Source organism: Mauremys reevesii, linkage group 8 (genome assembly GCF_016161935.1).
Source record: "Mauremys reevesii isolate NIE-2019 linkage group 8, ASM1616193v1, whole genome shotgun sequence".
Taxonomy (NCBI): domain Eukaryota; kingdom Metazoa; phylum Chordata; order Testudines; family Geoemydidae; genus Mauremys; species Mauremys reevesii.
Genome location: NC_052630.1, coordinates 31,808,650 through 31,818,557, shown reverse-complemented (window position 1 = coordinate 31,818,557; position 9,908 = coordinate 31,808,650). Strand labels below are relative to the sequence as shown.

Here is a 9,908-nt window from a genome sequence, read left to right as displayed (position 1 = left end):
GTGAGGGGTGTCGTTTACATTTATTCTTGGCTGGGTGGTTGTTTCAGCTGTGGAATATGGGCATTTTCTGAGTAGTTAGTAAAGGCTGGTCACCAACTGTCAGAGAGGAAATGAAGCTGCTTGGACTTCGGAGGGAGATGTCTGCCTAGGGCCCCAGGGACAGGCTGCGTATGTCACGTTAGTGATGATGGGTAGGCTTTCAAAAGCACTCAGGCTCAGCCTAACTCTGATCCCACTGAAGTCCATGAAATCACACCCACAGTATACAGCCATTTAGGACCCTATCCTGCAGCCCTTACTCCCCTGCAAGTCAATGGGTGTTTATCTCACAAAGAGTATGGAGTCAGGCCCTCTGCATCTCCAGCATGAGCCATGAGTCACCTTGGAAGCCACACCTCTTCCCCACTTCCAGTATGCCCCCTGGCCCTGTACACCAAACAGGGATGCCTTGGGGCTGAGCAAAGCCACCCACCGCCTAAGCAGCATGTGGGGTGGTCTCCTCTTGCTCCCAGGAAGTGATTTTCAAGGAGGGCTGCTCCAGGGGACAGGCAAAAAATACCCTAGCACATCTTTATGCATGAAAGATGCATTTTCAGCCTGAAAAGGTCTAGCTCTAGCTGGTTACAAACATGCATGAGAAACTACCATTGACATTGCAGAGGGCCCCTTTGGCCCCAAATGCTGTAACATAGGGAGTAATAGCACCAGCGCCTCTTCATGCCAGGAAGCTACTTCCCACTTTCAGACATATTTCTTTTCATTTGTCATTTTTCAGTATTAAAAAAATACTGCAGGCCCCAGAATCACACCCCAGCATAGCAAGCAGGCAGGTTTCAAATGATTTCTTAAGCACTAAAAAGACACAAGAGTGTTTTATTTTAAATAGCTGATCCATATGTCTGCACCAATGTGCTTCTATCCCCCTAGAATATCTGCAGGGTTTCTAAAGCCCTGCTTTGTATCCCTCGGTAAAAACAAAGTCAGAAAACTACCTGTGCTGGTGTCACTCATGCCTGCTAAATACAGCTTGCAAAATTCACACCTTAGGTGCCAGATCCTTCAGTAATACTGACCATTAAATTACTAATACTTCTACAAATATAATCCTCATCTCTTTTTCATGTGTGCACAGTGCCTGACCAGTGATATTCACAGGCCCAGTACTTAAATATAATTATTTACTAATTCTCCTAATAAATCAAATTGGTGACCATTATCTGTCTGTCGGGCCCATTCCTACTCAGACTGGCAGCTGAGCTCTCTGAGAGCAGGACCCAATCCCATTCTCCGTATTGAACTTGAATCACTTGCTTATTAATTCCTCATCTGCCATTCTTGCAGCATCACTTTGTAGCGTCTGCTATTATAAGGGCCACTAACTAAAATAATTTATAGCAGCTCGATCTCTCAAGATCCTGCCCAGAGATCATCTCCAGCTCAAGTCCATGTGGTGCGTGCCCACCTCCCTCAGGGTTTTCCCTTCCTGACCAGGTATGAGCAGCTGCTTTCAGTCAGTCCTTCCCGAGCTGATCCTTCTGCCCTCCCCGAGGTAGGAACGTGGCGCCGGGGTTTTCGAGCCCTCTCCCTTCCCCCAGATCAGGCACTCGGCTCTGGCTGCCTTCCCCTTCCCACCCGGAATTTGAAGCACACACACAACAGGGGGCGTTTTTAAAGAAAACGTTTATTTACAGATCTCAGCAAGTACAAAGTATTATACATGGTCGGTGTCAACCCCAGATCTTCTTTATTATGAAACATAAGGCGCTTTCTCTAGAGTCGATGGCAAAAGATGTCGGGTTCAGGTGCTGCTTTCTGTGTGCTAAGCTTAGAAGGAGGTTAGGACAAAATAAAGAGTGCGTTGCCTGAAAGGAGCCCTTATTACTATGGTGAATAAATTACAGATGACATTAACTTCACCTGGGACAGATGGACGCTACTGCTTTTCAGTTTAATAGGGTTTCCTAAGCTAATGAGTCACAAGATCCATTTAGTTTCCTCTGCTCAGTGATATATATTTTTAGATTCTCCTAAAAATAGGGGGAAAATAGCCTTTTGTTCCACAGCCAACATAAATACTTATGTTCCGATTTTGGAATAAATAATCCAGTTATTATATATCCATATTAACAGTGCCCGAAATCTCAATGCAGAAATAAATTAAATTATTTAACACTTCTTACCAAAGAAAAGTGACATTTCCCTTTCCTAAGCGATATGAATTTACAAATGGAGCTGATAAAGCGTCCAGTTCTCCAGGATGCTAATACTCTGGTGATTATTTTGTCCTGGGCTATAGAATAACCTGCGAGCGTTACACACCCTCCGGGAAGAAACGGGGTGACGTTAGTAATAGGTCTGGCAATTGCTTTCGCTTCCAGATTATTTCCCCCAGCCCATTTCGGGGAAATGACACCCAGTCTGGCCACCAGAGATGAGATCCCGTCTTCCTTCAAGGGCTACCCAGCAAACCCTCTTTGCAAAGTTCATGCACCCGTTCCAGATGCAGACACTCTCCATGGGTTTGTAAACTCAGGTTTAATCCCCTCCGCAAGTTCACTGGGGCTGATTTGGGGGGCACGAGCGATCTCTCCGGGAGCCCTTTGTCCAAGTTTCCGTCTGACAAGCCCAAGACCCCCGGCTTAAAAGGGAAGCCCGTTCACCAAAACATCCCGCAGACCGATCTAGCTCTAACGCCACCATCTCGCAGACCACTTGCTGCGGGCGGGAGGCTGCGGACTGGGAACAGTTCGGCGTGGGGGTCCCGCCGCCCGAAGCTGGCCTCGGCCCACCCCGGGTAGAGACCAGTCATTTCGCTGGAGCAAACTGTCCGCCAAACTCTGCTTCGTGCCCGGCTTGGGTCATGCAGGGAGATGTGGGGGAGGCGCTGTCTGTCTGTCTGTCTGTCTGTCCTCCCGCCCCGACCCCAAGTCTTTACACGAGCGAGGTAACAGGTGGGATCTTGGAGTTCTCCTCCTCCCAGGGCTGGAGGTTCTGCAGTGCAAAGAGCGAGGAGTTGTGTAGACAGAGGGGGTCGGGCTGGATTGAATCGTTCAAGGATTTCTGGAAAGCGTCGTGCTGCAGTTGGAGCATCAGCCTGCTCGCCTGTTGCCTCTCCGCTTCCCTTTCCTCTGCGGTCTGTCTCCTAAACACACACAACACAAATCAGTTCAGGAGCCCGCAGCTGGCACCCCCCTGCCTGGCTGCCACACGCCTTTGTTCCTCCCCAACTCGGCTCTGCCTCCGGTACCATGGGGACAGGAGTCCTGGTGCCCGGCCTGGGCGCCCTGTCTGAATCACTGGGGCCTGGGAGGGGATATTTCTTTGCCTGGGAAGGGTGTTTGGTGTCCACCGCCCCCCTTTTCTGAGCCCCCTTCCCCAGATCTTGGGGATGGGGGTGGGTCTGCCCTGAGAGCCAGGCAGGGATCAAACCAAAACGCGCTCATTCGGCATTGGGCAAACACAGAGCCGGTTATTCACGCAGAGCCCCAAACAGGGTGCCGGGCGCTTGGCAGCGCCTCCCCGCATCTCAGCCTGGGGTGCCGAGCCCCCCTCCCCACATGTGCCAGCCCTGCAGCACCCGGCCGGCCCCAAACCACAGGGGGCCTCCCTCCTGCTGCGGCGAGATGTTTGGGGCGCACTGCAGCTTCTGCCGCAGGGCCCTGCCCGGGACGGGACCGACCGCTGGCCCCAGCAGCCTGGGCCTCTCCCGATCCTGCCCCCAACCCAACTGCAGCGCAACCCGGATCCTGCCTGGGATTCGGCTCTGTGCCGGCCACACGCACTTTGGAGGTTGTGTAATTAGAGAGCAAACCTTTGTTTGTCTGTTCAGTTTATACACACTTTGTCTCTCTCACACACCCCATATGTAGATACAGAGACGGATTCTTCTCGCTTAACGCCTGCGTCTCCAACAAGTTGCTCTAACATCTGCCATGCAGCTGCGGAAGGGGGACCTCCGATTTACATGGCGTTAGCCAGGACAAAAGAACCAGCACAGTATCTGTGCTCCCAGAGACAGGACAAAGGGCCCTGCAGCCTCTGTCCCTGGGAAAAATCCTCAGTTAATGCTACTACTAAATTAGCATTAGTGCCCTCCATTCTGACATCCCAGTGCCTGCTGGATTTATCAGTCTATTGGGTTTGTGTGCAAAGTGTTGAGATGACATTTCAAAGGTAATTGGCTCATTACGGTTTTTTCGTGCCACTAATATATATGTCTGAACGTCTCGCTGGGTTTATGGCATTATTATCGATACTCTTCGGTAATTACAATAATTGCTGAAAGGCTTGAAATTTCCTTACATCCGACCGCAATCGCTTAAAAATATCGGAACCCCAGTTATAAGAAGCCAATAATTTTCTAAGCATTATATATAGCAGGTAACATTATTAGCTACTAATAGCAGTGATCGTATTGTGGCTGTTTATTGCTCTAATTCAGGATGATTCATACTAACGTGCAAGTGAAAGGGCTGTACTTTGGGAATTTATTTCCATTTTAAACAGCTAAAAATATCCCGAACACAACCCGGCAAACTAACACATATTCTTCCAAATAATATTTCAATAGAATTGCGCGTGAAGATTATTGGAGGAAGATTATTGGAGGAATCGAATTACAGACACAGGGTATTTCCGAAAGTTATTTTAGATGGAAGATAATTACATCAAATCCCATATTTTCTACATGTTGAAAATAAAGGAGACAACCAATTAGCAAACACAGGATGCACCATAATCCATCGCCTTGAATGTTCTATTTTCTATTTTTCAGACCAGCCGCGAATGGATAAAAAGTGCATTAATATTTTCTGATGAAATCATCTAAAACAACCACTTTCCCGCAGTGAAGATTTCGAGTGAAATGTTGTTGGTTTAAAATCTTAATTAAAAGGGTTGTTCACCTATATTTCATCCTGGAGAGAGGGGAAAAAAGGAAACCAAAACAGATTTTAGCTCATTTTTCTTGGTCCTTCTGTAATCAGGACAAAGCAAGTGGCATTTTTAAAGATAATTTTCCTGCTACGAATTACATTCGTCAGTTTTTAATATAAAGAAACGGAAAATCAGGGTATGGAGCCACTTTCTAGATGTTTACGTTCATATAGTCTTAATAACAGGACGAAGAACAACGCTCTTTACTTCGTTTAGGGACGGGCTAATGGTTTGGTTTAGCGAAATGTCGCATTGTTTAAAACAGCCCGACTCTAAATCCGCCGCGCCAGGGAGGCCCGGCAATTTCTACAATTCAGACCAGCTGGTTTCCTCGGTATTAAATCGGTTTTGGGGCGAAGTTGAACAGCAAAATATCCTTTCTTGATGCAATGTCTTTCCCTGCGCCTAATGCTAAACTAAGTTCACCCTTTTAGCAGGTGTAGAGGTGACGGCGCTTCTCCCTGCCTGCAGATCTACCAGCTTTGATGTCTGCCTTTGCCAGGCGGCTTGGCACAAAAGTGGAGACACACCTCGCCTGGGCCCATTTTTACCCCTCGCTTAGCTTTTAAGGGTCTGCCCGCTTCCCCGGAACAAGACCCGCCCGGGCCCTGGCAGCTACTGCGGGCAAGATGGAGCTTTCGCTTTGCAAAGGAGCAAACGGGCAGAGTTACACCGAGCAGAACCGGGGCTGGGTCGGGAGCGGGGCCAGGAGTAGGAGAAAGAAACCCTGCTGCCCTCCATGGAAATGAGGCGGGCAGGAAAGGGGGGAGGGAGAGAGGGGCAGCCAGGGACTGGGGAGATGGGAGCAGGCACAGGGGGAGGTGGGAGGGGAGAGGGGGGTAATTGGGAGCGGGCAGGTGGGGCAGGGCGGAGGGGGCCATAGGAAAGGTAAGAAGGGGCAGGAGTTACACGGGGGGAGCCAGGAACAGGAGCCCAGAGGAGGGGGCCCTGGAGGTCAGGGGGTCCCGGGAGTGGCCCGCCCAGCTAGGCCCGGACTCACCGCCACTTGGTCCGCCTGTTCTGGAACCAGGTCTTGACCTGCGCGTCCGTCATCTTGAGGGACTTGGCGAGCGCCGCCCTCTCGGCCGAGGCCAGGTACTTCTGCCGGTGGAAGCGCTTCTCCAGCTCGCAGATCTGCACCCGGGAGAAGGAGGTGCGCGGCTTCTTGCGCTTGGGCGGGGTGCGGTTCTGGTAGGGGTGCCCGATCCGCCGGGTGACGGTGAAGGGGGTGAGCGCGGCCGCCGCTGCCCGGGGGACAAACAGAACCGCAGTGAGAGCCCAGCACCCCCAGCCGGTCCTGCCCTCTGCCCCCAGGCCAGGCCGGCAGCCCGCGCAGCACCTGGGCGCAGGGCCGGCTGCTTCCTCCCAGCAATCGCCATAGAGCCGGAGTCCTGCTCAGGCTACAGGGCCTGGCTGGGATCGGCAGCCCAGGAGCAGGGCACAGGGACGGCCCTAGCCCTGGGCAGGGAGAGCAGAGCTCCCAGGACACGGGAGGAACCAGGATTTGGGTTCTTATTGTATTAAGGGGACGGGGAGGGAAGGGGCTGCAGGGGCTTCCCATCCCCAGGGGTATGGAGCACACCCCTCTTCATTTTAATGTCGGAGTTTTCCTCTTTTCTCTCCTCTTTCCCCAAAACAAAACTAGAATTTCTCCAGGGGGAGGGGAGATCCTTGCCAATGCTCTGCTGTAAGTATTACACTTTATGTATCCCCCCTCCCCAACACTTCATCCTCCACAGATACAGTAGCCAACCTGCAATGTGCAATGTTCAGAGCATTTGCTGCGGATTATATTCTGTATCTGGCGCTCAGTTTCCCCACTTCTCTCTCTCTCTCTCTCTCTTTAAAATCGAATCCTCTTTATTGACACCCATTTAAATGCTAATCGCCGTTCTTTATCATTCAGGGTTTAGATTCTTCAGGACACACTGTCTAATCGGATTATGGATGGGGATTACTGGAGTTCCTCCACTCCATTTCCACCCCTCTTTGATTGTGATTAAAAACGAGAGATGGGCAATTAGATTTTCTGAATGGAAATTTCAGGGCGACCCAGAACCGGCTGCAATGTCTGTTCTCCCAGCAGTGATACGGGAATAACTAACGCGCAGTTCCCGTGTTTTGTCTGGCCTTACTGCATCCGATGGCCACACAATCCACACAAGGTTGTCAGTCAGTTAGGGCGGGGTATGCAATCCTTACAGTGGGCACAAAAACTGTAACGAACATTTATTTCTCTTAATTAGTGGGTTCAAGGTAATGCTTCCTCCCCTCGCCCCAAAGAAGCTAACCCACTATTTTTAAAAGCTTTTCTTTTTCTGCGCCAGGTGCAGTAACGGATGTGGGGGCTCTAATAACCTGGAAGGTAAAACCCAGACACATTTTTATGCTGTTTTAGTGCAGTTTGATTGTAGCAGAAAACTTCTTGGTAAAACGAGACTCTCGGGGTCGTGTTAAAAATCAGCCCTTACCTGTGAATCTGTCCTTTACGAATCTCCTGCTGCTCTCCATCCAAGGGAAGTTGAGGCTGCCAAGGCTGGGGACAGCTGGCATAGCTGGGATGGCACTAGAAATTGGAGGTGGCACAGCCCCAGGGATGGGTCTGTGAGCTGGCACCCTGATCACTCCAGCTGGAGCCAAGCTCAGATTCACACTGTAAGATCCAGAGTCTTCAAAAGGCGCCCCGATGCCAGGGAAGGAAGCTGGAAGGGAAGGATAAGGGGCACTTGTTCTGCTCACAGGGCTTCCCAGGTAATTTGTGTTGTCTGATCCTCTGGGGGCAGGCTGGGAAGAGTTTTCCTGATCAGAACTATTTAAAATCTGATCAATTCCAAAGCTGATGGGTTCGTGTTGATGCTGGGTCTGTGTGTTCGTTGGCTGATCCATCCTTGGTGAATAGAAATATTGGCTCAAAACTGTATGAATTCCCCTATAAAACGCTCGCTTTCCTTTACAGTAGATCCATGTAGGTCCTGGTGTATGTCAGACTGAAACTTTGCCAAGAGTGGTCCAGCCCGACAGGCTCTGTGTCATCTTTTTTGAACCAAACCTTGAGTTTCTGCTTCTAATTTCTGTCCTGCAGCTGCCATTGGACGCAATAAACAAGCCTCTCTCCTCCCATTGGCTCCCGGATTTCAATAAAGGCCTAATTCATTGAAATAGGAGCTTAGGGACTGTTCCAAGGTGACATCATTTTAACAAACGAACAATAGGTCAAATTTATTAGCTAAGCTAATGTGTGGCGGATATTACAATAGCATCTGCGATTGTTGTCCTTAGAAATTAGCGATTTGAAATTTAACAAAGCTTTGCAATTACGAGACATTCCCCTCCCCCCTTGTTTATTACCTAACATGCTAGTTGTACAGAATTCCAGGATGGAATGACAAAACAGCCTCTCCCCCTCGGCGGATTCATTTAGAATGGAATGTAACTCTTTCCTATTGTTTCTGTTTAGAAATATTATGCAGCGTGTAAACACCTTACTGAGACGCAGAGAAGAGTTTTGCTGGATGTTTACCTGCTCATCGGCTCTAGTTATGGTGCTAGTAGAACCTGAGCTATTTAAAAAAATGCAAAGGGGGGAAAGAATAGGTTCCTGGGTTTTGAAGCCCAGAGTTTGGTCCTTTTTTCTCCCACGTTTTTTCTGTTTGGTGCTTTTTAATTCTCAGTATATTAAGCACCGCTTCAGGGACCCCGTTGCGATTTATCTGAAGGAAAGGGACGTGCTCGCCCTATTTTATCCCCCGTGGATTCCTTATGTGGAGTCATTAAACATATGCCCATAGAACGCTGCCTTTTTGGAACTGCGCTTACCCGTTGGAAAGAGAGAGAGAGATCTCAGACCTGAACTTGGGTTCGTGTAGATTGCAAACCCCACGGGTGAGCGCGGGTCAGAGGAGAAACACAGCCCCTAGGAATCTTGGTTTGAAACGGATTTTTGCAAACTGTGAATTTAGTTTAAATGTACCTCTGGAGGGGAGGGGAATCCAATTCAGGAACTAACATTTCTCCCTGTCTATCAACTGTATTTTGTGTGTGTTTACACTGCAACTAGTTAATTACTATAGGGCCTCCGGCTTTCCCCCTATGTTTGTGTTTTGACAAATTCCAAACATAATTCTTTTAGTTGTCAATAGCCTATTTCTTTCTGTTTGTCCGGCCGGCCCAATATTTGCTGCCTCTCTTGGAGATACAATTAAACGCGCGTGGGAGGGGGAACAATGTAAAATACACAGAGACTCCGTTTTAGATTAATTTACGTCAACAAACTTATTGCCGTATACGACTGTTAAGTGAGTTTGTAGACGCTCCCTAACGTCCAAATTGGACTAAAGGCGTTAAAAATTAAATAACGTTCAAATGCATTTACTTAGTTTCCCTTTTATAAAGGGAAATGAAAACAGGGAATAGAATTTTCCTTTTAATAGAATGTAATAGTATTTGATCAGCACCTGTTAGGGCTGATGTTGTGATTTCAGAAAGCAGCGACAAGGAGAGAGTTTATTAGTTTTTAAAGCTTAGGATTCAATTACCGCAACACACTGAATAATTTAAATGGCAGCAGTAAATGCAAACAGACCTGTGGAGTTATCGGACTTATTGCACTGAAATGCTGAAGAATGGGGAGGCGCAAAAAAGGAAAATAAATTAAAAGCAGGGTTGTGTCCTTTTTTAAACAAACCCACCAACGAAACAAAAAAAACAACCCTCCAATATTTGTTTCCTAAATTATATCCTAATTGATCAATTTTGCTCAGTGACAAGGTTGGAGGATTTCCCCACATCTCATAATCCTAATATGTAGAGCTTAAAAAACAAAACAAAACCAACCCCCTATTGTATTGTAGGGGTATTTTGTATTCATTTTTCCGTTTCAAATCTCTGGGTTTTTTTGTTGGTTTGTTTTTGGTTTTAAGTCACAATTTATTCAAGGATAGGGGAAAAAATAGCCCGATGCATTTTCCCTCACA

The 9,908-nt window shown here is 48.3% G+C and overlaps 1 protein-coding gene across 1 annotated transcript; it reads right to left on the bottom strand.

The window, feature by feature from the left end:
* Positions 1 to 1,712: 1,712 nt before the first annotated feature.
* TLX3 (T cell leukemia homeobox 3) lies at positions 1,713 to 7,989 on the bottom strand. The gene is made up of 3 exons (XM_039485647.1): positions 7,407 to 7,989; positions 5,936 to 6,179; positions 1,713 to 3,142 (listed from the first exon to the last, which is right to left on the bottom strand). The coding sequence occupies exons 1-3, from the start codon at positions 7,819 to 7,821 to the stop codon at positions 2,932 to 2,934; spliced, it is 870 nt and encodes a 289-aa protein (XP_039341581.1). The 5' UTR covers positions 7,822 to 7,989; the 3' UTR covers positions 1,713 to 2,931.
* Between the last annotated feature and the right edge of the window lie 1,919 nt (positions 7,990 to 9,908).

What these genes read in the sequence shown, in the direction of transcription:
- TLX3 (XM_039485647.1), bottom strand. Translation starts at nt 7,821, where the DNA reads ATGGATCAGCCAACGAACACACAGACCCAGCATCAACACGAACCCATC. An exon ending in CGTAAAGGACAGATTCACAG is followed by an intron (nt 6,180 to 7,406) that starts GTAAGGGCTGAT and finishes TCCCCCGGGCAG; the next exon opens with CGGCGGCCGCGCTCACCCCC. An exon ending in AACAGGCGGACCAAGTGGCG is followed by an intron (nt 3,143 to 5,935) that starts GTGAGTCCGGGC and finishes GTGTGTGTTTAG; the next exon opens with GAGACAGACCGCAGAGGAAA.